Source organism: Gopherus evgoodei, chromosome 6, assembly GCF_007399415.2.
Source record: "Gopherus evgoodei ecotype Sinaloan lineage chromosome 6, rGopEvg1_v1.p, whole genome shotgun sequence".
NCBI lineage: Eukaryota > Metazoa > Chordata > Testudines > Testudinidae > Gopherus > Gopherus evgoodei.
The window spans coordinates 8,285,455-8,302,644 of NC_044327.1; the positions used below are offsets into that span (position 1 = coordinate 8,285,455).

The window sequence follows — 17,190 nt, forward strand, 5'->3', positions numbered from 1 at the left end:
GACAAGGCCAAGCACCTCAGTGGAGACATTCAGCATCTCACAGGCGTAGGCCCAATATGCAGGAAAGTTAGCACTTACTGATGGGCACTAACCAACTCCAAAGGATGCGCTGAGTTGGCTGTCCTGTGTCCCCAGTCTGCACATTAGTCTATATCAGTTGGTTTCTAGGGTAGCATGTCTACAGACAGACGGCTACGTCTTCTGACCTGGACACAATCCTCCCCCTTTATCTCCGCATTGCTGATTACATCTGGCAGGGGCAACTTGGACAGGATTGGATAAAGCAGCATCTTTCAGTACATGGGCTTTTGTGGAGCCTCCTATCTCCTCCAGGGGAGAAAGACACCCTGAATTGCCCTCAAAAACAACGAGGAGTACTTGTGGCACCTTAGAGACTAACAAATTTATTTGAGCATAAGCTTTTGTGGGCTAAAACCCGTTTCACATATGAATTGCTATTGTGTGTCAGTGAGGCTGCAAGCTCAGCTCACGCTGAACGGGCACGGTAACCTCAAGATTTCCTCCCGGGGATATCACACATGGGTTCGAACAGTCGTTTTGGTGTTTAAAGCTACTGTGCTTTGGAAAAAAATTGACAAAATGCCAGGGATAATGCCTATCGCTTCGCTGAGAGAGTAAACATTGCTTAGCTATTTAATACCTAGCCCTGATAAGATTACATCTGTGTCCTGGTCTTACGTCTTTACCTCTGTCCTAAAAACGCACTTACTTCGAATCCACGCAGTCATCGTCCCAAAGTACTGCAACTTGCCCCTTTATCAGAGGGATCAAGTGGACGCCTGTCACCTGAGAGCAGAGCGAGGCCCACGTTAATATAGAGGGAAGAGGTGCATTGCTATGATAACACACTGATGATGCAGCAGCACTGGATCATATTTCATCCCTTTAATACGTAGTCTTGGCTTAACTATTTTGAAGTAAATGGGTAGCTAAAATTCCGGTGCCTCAATATGGACTTCAAATGAAGTAACCTGGTTTTCCCAAGTCGTGAGTAACAAGGATCTCCCTTTGATTTCAGTGGGAATCTTGAAAAAAAAATCATTCCGCTTATTTTGATGTCTCAGTCTGGACTTAAACTCAGTTTTAGATCCTTTTGCTCCAACTTCTTGGCCCCACAGTTCTATGGCCCAATGCTCTCAACTCCCCATATGTCCCCTGGCAGTTAAGGGTACTCAGCACCTCATGCTTACCAGGCTAACAGGTGTCATCTCAGCTATGACTGCGTCTTATGTGTGGTTATAAAACATTTAAACAGGCCCTTAGCTGAGGTGTTATTTTTAACGTTTGGCTTTTAAGCCTTAAAGCATCTGACCCATCTTCCAGACTAGGAAATGTTATACTTCCCATCATTTCATTAATGATTTTTCCAGCAATGGGTATTTTGACTTTTAGCTCAGCTAGTTGCTCACATCACCTGCTGTGCGGATGTTTATCCTGGAAGATGAGTCATGGAATCACTTTGTCACAGGAAAATTTGGCTCCTTGCTTAAATAATTCTCCTATGCTACCTTTTAACAGTGAGTAGACACAGGCATTGCTGCCTTCATTAATTGAAGTCGGATAGCCCAACAGGGTATGTCTATACTGCAATCACACACCTGCGGTTGGCCCATGCCAGCTGACTTGGGCTATGGGGCTGTTTAATTGCAGTGTAGCTGTTCAAGCCAGGACGCAGCCCAAGGGCTGCGATCTTCCCACCTCGCAGGGTCCGAGAGCCCAGGCTCCAGCCTGAGCCTGAACATCTACAATGCATTTAAGCAGCCCCTTTGCCTGAGCCCCATAAGCCCAAGTCAGCTGGCCCAGACCCTTCAGTGTAGACATGCCAGTAGACAGGCTATACGGGAACAGTTACAAACTTAGTCCCCTGACACCAGGGGGGCTCTAGGCACCAGCAAAGCAAGCAGTTGCTTGGGGCGGCCTATTTGCAGGGGCGGCAGCTGGCAGGGATCCGGCCTGGGAGCTGAGAACCAACAGGGGGCCTTTGGAGCTGTAGTTCCTTGGTTAGCTCCCTGCCTATAGAGCCAGCCCTGGAGCAAGGAAAGAACTACACTTCCCAGCATTCCCTTGGCTGCTATCAACAAGAAAGGGAGGGGGAGGGAGTATGGTAGCTGAAACCTCATGCTGCAGCTTGCTGTGAATGGAGAGCTCGCTGCTAGAGCGGGGTGGCACTGTGAACGGGGAACAAGTGTGCCCAAGGAGTAGAAGGATTTGGCCCAGATATACCCTTCAGAAGACATCCCCAGACTGGATTAGGGATAGTCCTTGCAGCCCCCAAAGAAGGAATTGGGTGGACTAAATGTACAGTGCCCCTCTCTATCTGAAGCCTAGCAAGGGAGGTAGGTGGATCCCACTAGAATTTAAAATTAAAAGTAAGGGAGGGGAGGCTCTGGATTTCCACTTCTGAGCCATGGAAGCAGAAATTGACTTTTCCTTTCCAGATTTAGCTAATATTCAGAAAGGGAATCTAGCACCTGCCTTCCAGATTTGAACACCTCTACATTCAGGAGTGCTCAAGCTCAGTTTGGGCAGCTGTTACTTCATTTCTCCCAAATCAAATATACTGATCCACTGTAATTTGCTGTAGAAAAAGTAGGATAAAATTGAGCAAGTAATGCTTCCCAGTGGTTTTTAGGACTGGAATTGCTATTTTCAACAGCCATTGCCTTTTTTTTTTTTTTTAGTTTTATTTGTTTCAAAGGAAGACAGTGATAGTGCATTGGCAAATTCCCCATAGAAGCAAAGAGTGGAACAAAAGAATAATAAAGGCACCTCAACTTTTCCTCATTTATAGAGGACAGTCTTATAATATGCATCCAGATATCCTCCAATCACACAAGCTGAAAATTGTTCCACTTTATTGCAGTTCTGTAACCATATGGGAACCAATCCTGTCTGTGTTCTGTGCACATCCAAAATTCCTGCTAAATGCCACCTTGGGAGCAAGTTATCAGTGACCCAGGGCTGGGGCGGAAAGAGAGTGCAGGTTGGGGGGTGGGGGTGAGAGTCCAGGGCTGGGGCAGCAGGGGCGTGCAGGGGGGACCCCAGGGCTGGGTTGAAGTCAGCCAAATTTTTTTTGCTTTGGGTGGCAAAAAACCAAAGCTGGCCCTGCCTGACACTGAATCATGGTACCTACTTGATTGGGAACAGAGTGAGGTCTTGCACAGACGTGGATGAGGAAGACCGATGGAAGTGGGAGTTCCTGTTTCAAGGTCAGGCGGCCATCCCCAGGAAATGGGAATGGTCCGGTCACCACCGGGTCCTGCAAACCAAAGCCGAATGGAGGAGGTGTGTAAAGAAATCAATATTCACCATTCTTTCTCCACTCATTTTATAGCTGTGCTGATTCCACAGTGTAATGTTGCTGTACCTCTAAATTAGCACTGCCACTTTTAATGGCATTTAAAAAGTTAACAGCCCGCTAGATCATAACTTGCAGCATTTCTCAGTGAAACAGGAGACTAATATCTATTCCTCTCCTTTATCTAACTGTTCAGTGATTGTAGGGCCTGTTTGCCTGACTAGTTAGGACCCCGATGCCCAAAATGTGAGTTGTGACCTCGGAGAAGGGGAGTCAAAGGTGGTCATACAAGATGCCCAGGTTTGCAAATTTGGTAATGTTGAAAACAGGAAAAAAAGGATAAGCGAGAGCTTTGTAATGTGTTCCATATGGCCAGCACATGGCGAGGACCTCCGTTCAGTGTAGATTAGTGCAGGATGTGAGGGGGTGCAGCAGATGGCTAAGAGTATTAGACCTCTTCCCGTGTGCGTGTATGTGTGTGTGCGCGCACGCACGCGTGCACGCCTGCTACACAACAAGTCCCACAAAGAGCCCTTAGGATGACATGAAGTGCAAGACACCATGCACGAACCCCACTGCAGGACTGGAGCAGCGGAGCATTGACCAAGCCTGAGAGCATGGCTGAGCCTCGCATGGACTGGCCGTTGTTTGGTCTTCGCCGCAGCTCAGTTCTGGCTGAGGGATGACTGGAGGAAAGGGCAGTGTGAGGCTGTTCCTATGCCCATGTGGAAATTGGATGGACACGTATGATGTATGGTTTATTAGTTTTGTGAGTGCCGTGTGCAGTTTGTTCCAAAGGGCTGCATTGGAGTACGAAGCCTGCAGAGTCACTGTGATCTTTAGAAGCCAGACATCCATCACTGAAAGGAATCTGAGGTTTTAAGGAGGGAGCCTGAAAACCAAGGCCACTTGCATGCCAGTTTGAGTAATGACACAGTAACGCCCTTCTGATTAGCTATCTTTGCAAAGCTCACCACAGTGCAAGGTGCACATGGCGTGCAAAAGAGCCACCTTCCTCGTGCACTGCAAATGACTGAGTTATAGGAACAGCTAAGCGCTTGAAACCAGCGTCAGACTCTTTCGTGCCAGTGAGGGCGTTTACAAGCTGCCGACTGGGCAGCGGAGGAATAGGTTAAGTGTCTGGCCTGCAGACAGAGCCTGTAGTTAGCTTTGCCCCTCAACATCTGCCAAGTAATTCAAGCCTGGGGGTGTCCTCTGCAGCTGGAGGGAATAAGTGGGAGACAGCAGGTTTCAGAGAGCTGGTAGAGCAAAGATCTCATGGACGCCTGAGCGATAGGTAAAGCAGACTGGGGTGAGGAGACTGGAGAGTGCTTGATACCCAGACCAGGGGAAGTTCCTATCGTCTTCAGACTGAGAAGGGGGAGTTGCATTGCCCCACATCACCCTTACCTTAGCCCCTAGACCTGAGAGTGCAGAAGGAAGCCAGCAGGCTTTCCCTGAGGGGAAGGAAAGTGCAGGCTACAGACTGTTCATTCACACAGTCAGTGAGCAGATGGGGCCAGCTGTCCTCAGTCCCCCAACCCACTGAATTTAAGGCACCAGCTCCTTAAATGCCCAGTGAATGAGGGCAAGTCCAGACCCCTCTAAGGAGAAGGGACTCATAGAATCACAGAATATCAGGGTTGGAAGGGACCTCAGGAGGTATCTAGTCCCACCCCCTGCTCCAAGCAGGACCAATCCTGGGAGAGGGAAGGGAGGCTGGGAGAGACCTACAGATACGTTGATTTTTGTCCCTCTGGATCTGACCCCAGCTGTTTACATCCAGTTTTGTTTTTGGAAGGGTTCTCTCTACCTCTCCACGTGGGGCTTTTCTATCTAGTTCCTACTGTGGCCAGTCAGCTCTCTCCCACTGGCTCCTTGGTAAAGCTGGCCCAGGACATAGTGTGCTTATTTGAGACTTTCCATGAGACAGCTGCAGATCTCTGCTTTCCGTGTGAGTAGCGTATTGCAATCTGTGGGGACAGAGCCCAGGTGATGACAGTTAAAAGCAACCTGATCATATGGATCCTAAACATCTGACCTAGTGCCTCACACTTTCATATGCTGTGTGCCTGCAAACCTGAGCCGGCCCTTCATCAAGCTCTGAACTAGTGACTTTCCCAGAAATCTGTTAAGTGAATGTAGAGCTTTTGCATTGCCCTGGTTTGCACTAGCGAGGTGGCTTTCATGAGGCAAAGTTCCCCTTCTCCTCTTGATTTTAAGGGCAGAGGTGCAGGTTTTCCTGCATGACCAGCATTCTCCCCTTGCTGACGCTTTGACCAGTTCATCCTTAGTTTAATTTACTGATGTACGTGGGCACTTCATTGAACTTCACTCTTTTCTCCAGCTGGGAATATCGATGTTCTGTCCAGGTCCAACGAGGCAGAGGCATTTACTGTAGAAAACACCTGGAAGCTGATAATCAAGTGGAGTCGTTTCCTCTTGTTTCAGACTCTGTTGAAGAAACTGAGCAGCTGATAACTTAGCATTTGGAGGGAATTTCAGACAAACCCTTTGTCCCCCTTTTAAGATGCTGCAGCACTTGGCAGCAAGATTCATGCCAGGCCCTCAGCCAGCTTTAGATAGCTCTGAAGGAGGAGGATGACTAAGGTGGAAGATCTCATCCCACTTTTCTCCTTATAGTTCAGCCAGTCAAGTTTCTAAGATGGTGGCGATAAGTGTAGAATTGCCGTAGACCGTCAATCAAGGTTCCTTAAGTCTGTTTAGTCAATCCAATCTGCACGGTCTTCCAGCAACCAGACAGGTTTCTCCACTGTACCAAGTACAATGTTTCTCTTTCATGAATTTTGCTAGTTAGAGTATGGTAGTTACATGCCTTTGGCCTAGTCATGGTTAGGGATCAGAAGTCTTGAGGGAGGGTTTGCAGATATTCTTTAATCTGTAAGATTATTATCAGCTCCAGAAACTTGAAAAACTCTGCAATAGGGCATTAAAAAGGTGAAGCCCAGCCCATATTAAAGTCAATGAGAGTTTTGCCACTGGATTCAATGGCGCCAAGATTTCACCCTAAGTGTCATGTTCACTTTCTGGTTTGGATTTATCTTCAGAGGAATGAGAGAGGAGATGTTACTGCTTGACCAAGGCAGGGCAGTCACTTCTTAAAGGGCGTGACTATCGGTAAGGCAGGTTGGTGATCTGCATTCAGTCCTTTTGGCTGAATGGTTAGGAAAAGCTGCTACAATGCCAAATGTGTTTGAAATGCCCATCTCTGGTGGTTGGAGGGCTGCACGTGCTAACTGACTTACAGCCACCTGTCTGAGACTTGTCCTACATTTTATTTTTCCCCTGGTCAGTACCACTATGGACTTAGATTTAAAATTTAACATAAAAAGCAAAGAGCAGACACAAACAAGAGGGTTCCCACTCATCTCTGCAGTCCCTGAGAAGTCTTAAAGCTTTCGAGCAAGCTGTAATGCAGCTCCCTGTCTAGGCTTATCCTGGTAATCAAGGAAGAAAGAGGTGATAACCACATGACTCAGTCTATGCTAAACTCAGTATCTAAATAATCCTCCAGAAACAGTGGTTCTCAAACTTTAGCAACCTGAGGACCCCCATATTGATTTAGAATTTTTCAGGGACAGCCCCCTCAAGCCCTCCTGATCAGCCCCAGGCCCCACCCCAACTCCACCCATTCCCCCAAGGCCCCATCCCCACCCCACCTCTTCCTGTCCCCACTCCACCCCTTTCCCCAAGGCTCCAACCCCACTCCCTCCATCACTCACTCTCCCCCACCCTCACTCACTTTCACTAGGCTGGGGCAGGGGGTTGGGGTGTAGGAGGGGGTGCAGGCTCTGGGAGAGAGTTTGGGTGCGGGGTCTGGGTTCTGGGATGGGGCAGAGAGTTGGGATGTGGGTTCCGGCTGGGTGGTGCTTACCTTGGATGGCTCCCGAAAGCAATGGCCCCTAGGCGGGGGATGGGGGGAGCAGGGGGTCTCTGTGCGCTGCCCCTGCCCACAGGCACTGCTCCCACAGCTCCCATTGGCCACAGTTCCTGGCCAATGGGAGCTGTGGAATCAGCACTCAGGGCAGGGGCAGCATGTGGAGACCCACTGCCCCCTCCCACCCCCAGGGTCGCAGGGACCTGCCGGATGCTTCTGGGAGCAGTGTGGTGCCAAGGCAGGCAGGGAACCTGCCTTAGCTCTGCTGTGCTGCTGAACTTTTAGCGCCTACAATCTCCCGGCATGCAGGCGGTGTTGGGAAGGAGTTGAGGGAGGGTGGGGGAGGAGTTGATCAGCGGGGCACCCCCTTGGAGTACCTTTGGGGACCCCCAGTTCCACGGACCCAAGTTTGAGAAACGCTGCTCCAGAACATAAACCAGTTATCAGGTTCCTTCGCCATAATGTCACCAGTTCATGAACAGTGTGTTGACACTGACAATTTTTACCGCATATGCATCATACCTCAGCATCCCTTATTTGTTGGAATTGCTTTACAGAAGGAAAATCGGGGCTTCCTACTTTCTTCCACTCCAAATAGGGATTGGTTAAGTTGTTGTCCAGGTAGTATGTCACATACACAAGGTCTTTGGAAATACAAAGGAAACATGTAAAGCTCCTGATCTGGGTTTAAAGACGAAGGGTAAAACTTTCAAAAGTGCTTAAATGACTTAGGAGCCAAAGTCCCATTTTCAAAAGTGACTTCAGAGCCTGAATCTCACTGAAATGGGACTCGGAGTAAAATTTTCACAAGTGCCTAAGACTAAATATTTTCAAGCCTTGGTCCTTAATGTTATGCTCTTAAATTCCTATCTCGGCTCCTAAATAGAAGTGTCCTGACTTCCACAAGTGCTGAACCCTGTAGCAACTGTTGAAGACAACACCACTAACTCCTACACACTGTGCAGTGTTCAATATCTGGATTACATTGTGATCAGTCCCAGAGAGAACTCTTTGCTCAGCGAAACCTGGCTAAGGGGCAGCTGGGCTGAATAGTTTCTGAAAGGACAGAATTCACTGTATCCCTTAAAAGCCAGAGGCAGGCCCAATTCTGGGATCAGGGTCCACAATCTTTCCTAATACAGTGCTCCTAGGCCCTAGAAAATCTGGGGCTGCCAGGTGAGGAGAGATTTCTAGCTTGGTAATATACAAATTCTAGATGTGACCTCAGTTATGAAAATGAATGCTTTGGAAATGTTTAACATGAACCTTTTCCTGGGGCTCCAGTACCCAAATCCCCCCCACCCCCTGCCCATTTACCTGCATGCCTGGGGAAGTGGGTAACGTTCACAATCACAGCACTGATGTTAGAGGATGTCCGGTTGTCATCACTAGCGTAGATCAGTACGGTGGCCTGCCAGCTGTCTGATGGCTGTAGTTCAGCAGGACTGTGCACGGTGGCTAGTACTCCAACAATGTTGGTGTTGTCACTTTCGTCTTTGCTGATAATATCTGCAAAAACTTGGTTTTCACCTGAAAGTAAAAATACATTTTTGACACAAAAGGTAACGAGACCAGCGGTAGACCTGTGACGAGGTGAAACACAGAACTGTCTATACGCAGGGCTGAGCTATAGATTACTTGGCTATACCAGCATGAATTTGGAGGAGCACTGGTGAAGTCACTGGATTTACCCTGGCATAACTGAAACTGCCCCTGGTGGTGAGCTCTGGAAATACAGCCCTGGTTCTGCAAAGCATTTCAGCACGTGCATGAATCTCATTTACTACATTTGTACGGCATCCAGCACAGTGGGTCGCCAGCCGGTTTGGCCTTTAGGTACTACACGCCTAATAACAGTTTTAAGTCAATAAGACTTAAGCCTGTATCTAAGAGAACTAGGGCCTAGATTAACACCTTGGTGAGAGCTCAGAGGAACTGAGAGGCCGGAGAGCTTATTAAAGAGAAATATAGCTTGAATGGACCTGGCCCGGGGGGATACCAGTCCACAAATATAAATGGAAAGGTACTGACCGAGGTGGCATACGGGGTAGAAACAGAAGCAATAGGATCAATTTAGAGCAGGGGTGACCAACCTGAGCCTGAGAAGAAGCCAGAATTTACCATTGTACATTGCCAAAGAGCCACAGTAATACGTCAGCAGCCCCCCATCAGCTGCCCCCCCCCAGCTCCCTGGACCTCCTGCCCACTGGCTGCCTCACCGATCAGTGCCTCCTCCTCCCTCCCCACACTTCCTGATCAGCTGTTTCATGGCGTGCAGAAGGCTCGGGTGGGGGAGGGGGACAAGCGAGGGCACTGCAGGCTATGGGGAGGGGGTGGGAAGGGGTGGAGTGGGGGCAGGGCCTGTGGCAAAGCCAGGGATTGAGCAGTGAGCACCCCCCAGCACACTGGAAAGTTGGTGCCTATACAAGGAGCCGCATATTAACTTCTGAAGAGCCGCATGGGGCTCCGGAGCCACAGGTCGGTCACCCCTGATTTAGAGGGATAACAGACTGTCAGGAAAACAGCCTGACACCAAGACTGTTAATCTCCCAGGGGGAGGGGTGGAAGCGTTATTCCTTGTGACACATCCAACTGGACTGGACAAACTGGAGGAGGGAATAACCTCGCGTTAGCAGGAAGATGGAGTAGATGACCTGTTAATAGATTTTAAGCATGTAACTTGCATGTGACTGGGGACTGGCATTTAATGACTTAAAACAAACATTTACCATACCTAGCAGTGCCAGCAATCCCATTACGGTCAGCACAGGCTTCCTCACCATCTGGACATGAGGTGGCTTTGTGTTGTTCATCTGGAATCGAGCAGTCAGTGTCCTCTGGGTGAAGTAATGGGGATGGTAGTTCATGAAGGCATTGTCGTTACTCAGTAAAGTGTAGTTGATAGTGTTGTTAGCTTTGGAAATGAGCAGGTTTTGATGTTGGATGATTACCTGTAAAGTAACGGGAAAACTGGCCGTCATGCTGGGGAAAAAAACACTTCTTGCTGACACTCCAATGAATAGAGTCCTATTTTAAAATCAACGGTCTTATTTCTGTTGAACTGCATATTCAGCCTACGTGATCCTGCGGCAATTCTACATGATGGGCTACTTCTGCCTGGGGCCACTTTAACTCGCTTCTGTGCATTTGCTTACCCGCTGAAAACAGCAGAGTAGAGCACCCTTGCTTCATTTGGATACTATAGTGAAGCTACAGAACTAGTTTCATCCCTACGCTGCCACACGTGTGTGCAGGATGAAGAACTGTACATGCAATGAAAGCAAACGCATGCAACATTTTGGCTTCAAAATTCATGAAGATCATCTCAGCGTTGCTTTAGTTCACATAAGCTCTCAGGTTGGCTAAAATCAGGGCATCAGTAGGATTGCAGCAGTGTGTTGACTCAGATGTGAAGGATTAATCCTACCTGTGGGGATGCACGGGGAGCAGCGGGCTCTCTGTGAGAATGCCAGGTGCTGTACAAAGAAGAGTTCTAGACACGCTGTGTAAGCAGGTGGTGAAGGGGCTCATGCCATGTTAGCTGGACACTGGGATTACAGTCAATGGAGATAGCTCTACTAGATGTATGAAGAGAGTTCTGCAGTCCTTTCGGAACATCTGGAGACTTCACACCATCCCTGAGAGACTCTTTCATGAATAGCGAAGGTTGACACACACTTCCACAGGAAGTGAAGTCTTACATGTCCAGAGGATGGAATTACTAGCTTGGTTTAGTACTTATGTAAAGAGCTCTCTTGAGAGATGTGATTTCCAGCCACATTTTTTGTCAAAATAATGTTTCATTAGTGACCTCATTGTACTTCATGTGTAAGAACTTTGCAGCGTTCTGCCCTTACTGTTTCTCCAGTTACAATCACTGGGACAGTGATTAGGATCATTCATTAATGGACCAGGTATGCTATTAATTGCAATACAAGAGGTGGCCTTGTGGTCAAAGTATTGGACTAGCGCTCTGGGCTTACACCCGAACAGTACTAAATAACTCCACTGACCCCCGTGGAGTTGCTTTGGATTTACATCGGCGTAACAAAGTGCAGGCTTTGGCCCCGGTTCCAATTCCTTGCTGAGCGACCTTGGGCATGCCCCGTTTATTCCTCTGTAAAATGACCAACAGTGCAATAAGGAGACAGATCACAAGCGTAGGCCAGAGCAGAAACATGAAGGGTTCTGTAGGCAAAGCCCCCAAATGTTTACACTTTTTGCAGGGCAATAATAAGGATCCAGTGAAGGGCCTGAGAGGAGACTCACTTTCTTTAAAGAGTCAGCTAAAAATGGTGTGACACAAGCCGTGATAAAGCTATCACAAGTATACAGTGTAGTCACAGCCGTGTTGGTCCAGTATCTTTTTGTGGCCCAACTTCTGTTGGTGAGAGAGACAAGCTTTTGAGTTTATACAGAGCTCTTCTTCAGGGCTGGGAAATGTACTCAGTGACACTGCTAAATACAAGGTGGAACAGATTGAAACATATGTTAACTACTTATGCTAAACAACCTTTCCCAGACCTGAAGAAGGGCTCTGTGTAAGCCTGAAAGTTTGTCTCTGTCCATCACAAGTATACCACAGACAGGAAGTATTTGAGAAATGAGATGCGCCAGCTCACACTTAGAGGCTTGTGCATATCCAAGTGTGCAAACACAGTCGATTTTTCGGGTCAATACTCCCATGGGCTTTTCAGGGATCCATCTAATTGCTCGCATCTCCTCTCCACATGCAAGGATTCGGTTCAGCAGAGACCACAGGGAACATTCACAGGTTGGTACAACTGGCATGCTCCCAAGAGGAGGGGCAGTCTCTTCCTCAGCATTGCAGTTGCCTCCATGGTTACATAGTTCGGCACTGCCTCCCTAACTCATGGCTATATGCCCATTGCATGGCCTGCCCCTTGGTGTGGGCAGTAATAATGAGGTCATGTCAGCCCTCTGTGCAGAGACCTCACCCAAAATCCAAGAACTACCGCATTAAGCAGTCAAGAAGGGTGGTAGTCGTGCTTAGGGCTTTCTGGGAAAGGGTGATTTTGTACAGTTGTGGGTGTATAATGCACCACAAGAAGATAGTGGCGAGTCTATTACAGGGAATCAGGGAAAGTGAGTTTAGCCAGTCATGCAGAAGGATTCACGGTAAGTGTCCCCAGCACATTCTCCAGTTCTCCTAGGAGGAGGAGTTTTCATAGGGCTGTTTTCTACAGGGACACTCGGGAAAGGGCAGATGCATTAACTAAAGCTGTGAAGTTAAAGCACCTGACACCCTGGTGTGAGAGCATTCAAACCTCAGGATTTGGCTTGTAATTCTTTCCTGAAGTCCATTCAGAAACCTAATAAGACATTCTTTTGGCAACACACTTGCTCTGCAGATTAGCGTATTAGGTGAGGACACTAAGTGAGCGTTGAGTTACCTTCACCACCATGGCTGCATAGGTCACATCAGCTCTCCACGTTTGTGGAACTGACCATCCAACCAGTGGGTCTGCTTCATCATTGTATACAGGAACCGAGGTGAAATTTGGGAACAACTTCTGAATTTGCTCCATTGCTTCTGTTTCTTGCTCTAGGATGTGAAGAGAACTTCCAGCTCCCTGTAACAATGGGAATTCCATTTCATGCAAAGTGAGGAAGCAAAATGTCATGTACGGTACTCTGAACAGTGGTTCTCAAACTTATTTGATTAGGCCTCTCATCTTTGTGTCTGTAGTAGTTTCTTGGCCCCAAGTACATATATCGATTAAAAAAAATCAACATGCAACTCTCACTAAATATTAAAAACAGTGAAACATTGAGTCAAACAGAGCCAACGATTCATTGTAAATAAGAACAAAAGCAAAACTGTGATTGTGGTCGATTTGTTTACCATTAAATAGGCCCACCGTTGCATAGCAAACGGATTAATGTGCAGATGGCACCGACTTTGTATAATGCTAGGCAGGCTTATCAGGAATCCACCAAAATGCACAGCACCATCTAAGGACCTGGTATGGCTGGAGGAGTCAGCATTGCTAATTATTCATTGCTGTGAGTAAAACGTGTGCAGTGAAGTTTTTCCCCCTGAAGCTTCTCATGCTCCCCCTACCCCCAAATACATTCCGTGCCCCCTCAGGAGGGCCCGGGCCCCAGTTTGAGAACCTCTGCTATGAAAGACAGAGCACAAGCACCTATGTCCCTGTCAGATTTGTGTGCAGTGTTGTAGCTGTGTCGGTCCCAGGCTATTAGAGAGACAAAGTGAGTGAGGTAATATTTTTTATTGGAACTGAAGAAGAGCTCTGCGTGGCTCAAAAGCTTATCTCTCTCACCAACAGAAGTTGGTCCAATAAAAGGTATCACCTTGCTCAACTTGCCTGTCAGATTTAACATTTCTACCTTATCTGCTCAGGCACTAGAACTGTTGACAGGCAGTCAGGACTATTCTTTTAAAGGGGAAACGTATATTTTCCCCCACTCTCTGTATGTGAAAGTGGCAGAAAAGTTATTTTCAGGTGGAGACTATACATGGAAGCATTCCGCTTGGATGGAAGTTTGTCTGTTAGAACATCTTTAAAAGGCCTTCTGGAATTGTAATGGTTATGTACCCCAGCACAGGCGGAGCACAATTCTGAAAGCGAACTTCATAAACCAGAGGGGCTGCACAGTCAACCTTAGCAATTAATTGGATTAAGAAATATTCTCCTGTACACTTTTCTTTATTAAACAGCTAGAAGCCTTGGACTGACCTTCTTATGTAGGGCTATGTAGTCCAACCTCACACCAGTCGCTCCAGTGAAGAAGTTGGTTCCATTGTAGCAGTGATGTAGAAGACTCCAGCAGATGGGCGACTTTGGGAATGGATGGAAAGAATCTCCCGGGCCTCCAAATTTCAGTAAAGAACTAGCTTCTCTTAACCCTTCTGAGCATGCGTCGTAATAATTGAGAAACCCTAGAATCAGAACAATTATGTATATAGTAGATGGTTACAGCTTAAAATTATAATGATGTCTTGATTCAAGTTACCGAAGAGTACAGTCAGTCCTCATATTGCTGCAGCAGGCTGTGAGCAATTAGAAAGTGCGCACAACTAACAGCATACGATGTGTCTGAAGCCACCTTTTTCCACTTCCTCTCTCCATTACTGATCACAAGAGGGGTCTCCAAGTCCCTTCCCTTGGTTTCATACAGTTTCAGTAACAGGAAGCTCCTTTAAAGGATTTTGCCTGGGCAAGCTACCAAGACACACGTCTATTAAAACACGTGGCTTTAAAGCAGAAAAAAATACTTCATGGCACAACTTTAGTTTATAACCAAACAGTGAAAAATGCGATTGTATTGTTGTCACCCTTACTCCCTATTCCCCACCCTCATTTCTGTTTTCTCTCATATTAAAGTCTAACCTGAGACTTTATGAAAATCAGGGCAGGAATGCTATTAATGGAAGTTACATGAATCACACCAGGGCCAATTCCTTATAAAACAGAATATACCTGTATATACCCTATTATTTATCACCCACCTGCCCCTACCCTACTCCACCCCCACACAAATTAAATCAAGGTCAAAAGAAATAAACTTACCTTTGACACTCATTGACACATTATCGAAGTCATGGTGATCTGGCTCGTTCCAAGTTTCAAAATTCCATTTGGCAACATGTTCCAATCCATATCTATCTGCAGACGAAACCACCTTTCATTACTGCATGGTACGCTTCCATGTGGCAACGAATAATTCATACTTCAGGGGTAGAGCTTAGAATCAACCCGCAGCCTTCCAAACATAGTGGATTAAATTCTGCCCTTTAAGGTGTCTGTGCAGCTCCCATGGATTTCAATGGCCGTGGTATGTCTGGCTCAAATGGCTGAATTTGAGCCTCTGTGACTAAAGAGTAGCTTATCTTTCACTTATTCTCTGTGGCTATCAACGCCAGCTTTCTTCCTGTCCATCACTGTTGTCTATCTTGCCCTTTACACAATCAGTGTAAGGCCACAGTGGGATCCAAATGATCATTTTCATAACATATGTACAACATGCAATGCCTACCTACCTATAAACACATGGCTGCCCTGGCAGAGCTCTGGTGGCTCCCGAAGCAAAGACAGAGAGGGCTACTAAAGGCCTTGAACTATTCAAAGATTTGCTATCTAATTGCTATAAACTACACCACAATTGCAGCCTTGTTCTCTTCGATGCCCCTCTTCTTCTCTCCTGACCAGGACTTTGCTAAATCATGTCACTTTTTGGTCAGTCTTCAAAATCCATCCCTTCTTCAAGTCTCATTCCTGACATTGTCATTGACTTCCTGTGCGACCCTGGCCATATCACTTAACTTGTCAGTACCTCAGTTTATCCATCTGGAAAATGGGGGTAATGGTATGTATTTTTTCTGTTTCCCAGGGATGTGAGAGACTTAAGAGGTTCATTATTTGTACAGGGCTTTTAGCTGTGGTTGGACAGCACTGTGGAAGTGCTAATCCTCATAGAATCATAGAATATCAGGGTTGGAAGGGACCTCAGGAGGTCATCTAGTCCAACCGCCTGCTCAAACAGGACCAACCCAACTAAATCATCCCAGCTTTGTCAAGCCTGATCTTCAAAACCTCTATGGAGATTCCACCACCTCCCTCATGATTTCAGCCTACATAGTTTGGCTTAGCCTAATTTTTTTATTGGGCTACCCACTGTATTTGTTGGTTTTAGTGTTGTACTGTCTAATGTTGAGTGGTGAAAATGAAACTAAAAAAAGACAAGAAGTGGAATTGGGCAGATAATTCTCAGCCTCAGTTAGAACTTCTCACTCCATGGGCAAGACACTTAAATGTACTGAGCTCCAGGACTTGTTTCAAGTGGCTTCAGTCTCTCAACCCTTCTATGAAGCTTTTTCCAAAATTGAGTTCAAGAATTAGTATTGCTTAAATAAACCCACTCAAACATCTCCCATTCACCCAATTGCTGCTATGCATCCTGAAATCAAGTATAAACCACACAACTTTGGAAGAATAAAGGACTGATGATTAAACAATGATTACTTAATGACTCACCTATGTATCTCTTGGCCAGAAGTGCAATTAGGCTCCTCCATCTTATAACCTGTTTTTTGTCTTCAAAATCTGTAAAGTATCCTGAAGGGCTTCCCATCAATTCAAATCCTTAAATAAACACAAGAAGTTTAGCTCCCATTTGCATGAACTGGTTTACTTTCGATTAGCTAAGGAAGTCATTGAGTCTTATTGACACTTAAGAATCTGGAACTACATAAGATACAGGAAATTAGTTACATTAAATGGGCTACCTTTCCTGATGCCACACGCTAATTCCACACCAATAGTTACTTTGGTCTTGAGGTCGTTCAAACTCATTGCTTGTCAATGAAATCAGCACTATTAGGAGTTACCACCTCAGCTTATGAACTGGCGTGTGACTTAGAGGTATTGGAGATGTGTATAGTTGTATATGGGTAGTGAAAGCAAGATGAGTTTAGGAACGTGTCCTCTTTGGTCCCTTCTTGAGCGTATTTCAGCGAGGAGAGAGTTGATCACAGCTTCCAGTTCAGAGTCTCAGATTAATGCCAAAGCGCTTACAAATAAAGCACTAATGTGCTGCTTTACATTATTCCCAGGGTTCTGTGTGCAGAATTTCCGTTTACATTAATTGGAGTCAAATGTAAGTAGAAGTGAACTAATTTTGGACCAATATCTGCTCTGGCAAAAGCTGTTTAGTCTGATGGCTGTACATTTGATCCAACATGTTTAACTGACCAGGAAAAAGCTGTCCTTACCTGGAATGAGTTTTTTTTTCCAGAGAAGATCCATCAAGTTATCCAGACTGGTAAAGTTGTAGTGAAGTTTTCCATTTGTCACTCTAAAGAATATAGGCAATTTAAAGCAGTGATGAGCTGCCAAAATATTAACAACTGGTTCCCTCCTCCTCACCCCATGAGGGGGTCATGCCCCTCCCCACCCCCCCTGGGACTCCTGCCCCATCCAACCCCCCA

General features: G+C 46.5%; 2 protein-coding genes across 14 annotated transcripts in view; one reads left to right on the top strand and one right to left on the bottom strand.

Moving 5' to 3' along the window:
• LOC115653112 (purpurin) overlaps nt 1–17,190 on the top strand; it is a 104,738-nt gene that overhangs the window by 56,539 nt on the left and 31,009 nt on the right. The gene's annotated exons all lie outside the window — the stretch shown is intronic.
• The window catches only part of IDUA (alpha-L-iduronidase), a 68,600-nt gene that overhangs the window by 5,648 nt on the left and 45,762 nt on the right, over nt 1–17,190 (bottom strand). For both annotated transcript variants that reach the window (XM_030565843.1, XM_030565844.1), the window contains 10 exons: nt 16,975–17,057; nt 16,238–16,345; nt 14,774–14,869; nt 13,940–14,142; nt 12,632–12,811; nt 9,952–10,168; nt 8,535–8,747; nt 7,740–7,861; nt 3,155–3,280; nt 731–807 (listed from right to left, as the gene is read on the bottom strand). In XM_030565843.1, coding sequence (XP_030421703.1) covers nt 731–807; nt 3,155–3,280; nt 7,740–7,861; nt 8,535–8,747; nt 9,952–10,168; nt 12,632–12,811; nt 13,940–14,142; nt 14,774–14,869; nt 16,238–16,345; nt 16,975–17,057 — 1,425 coding nt within the window. The remainder of the gene's footprint in view (nt 1–730; nt 808–3,154; nt 3,281–7,739; nt 7,862–8,534; nt 8,748–9,951; nt 10,169–12,631; nt 12,812–13,939; nt 14,143–14,773; nt 14,870–16,237; nt 16,346–16,974; nt 17,058–17,190) is intronic.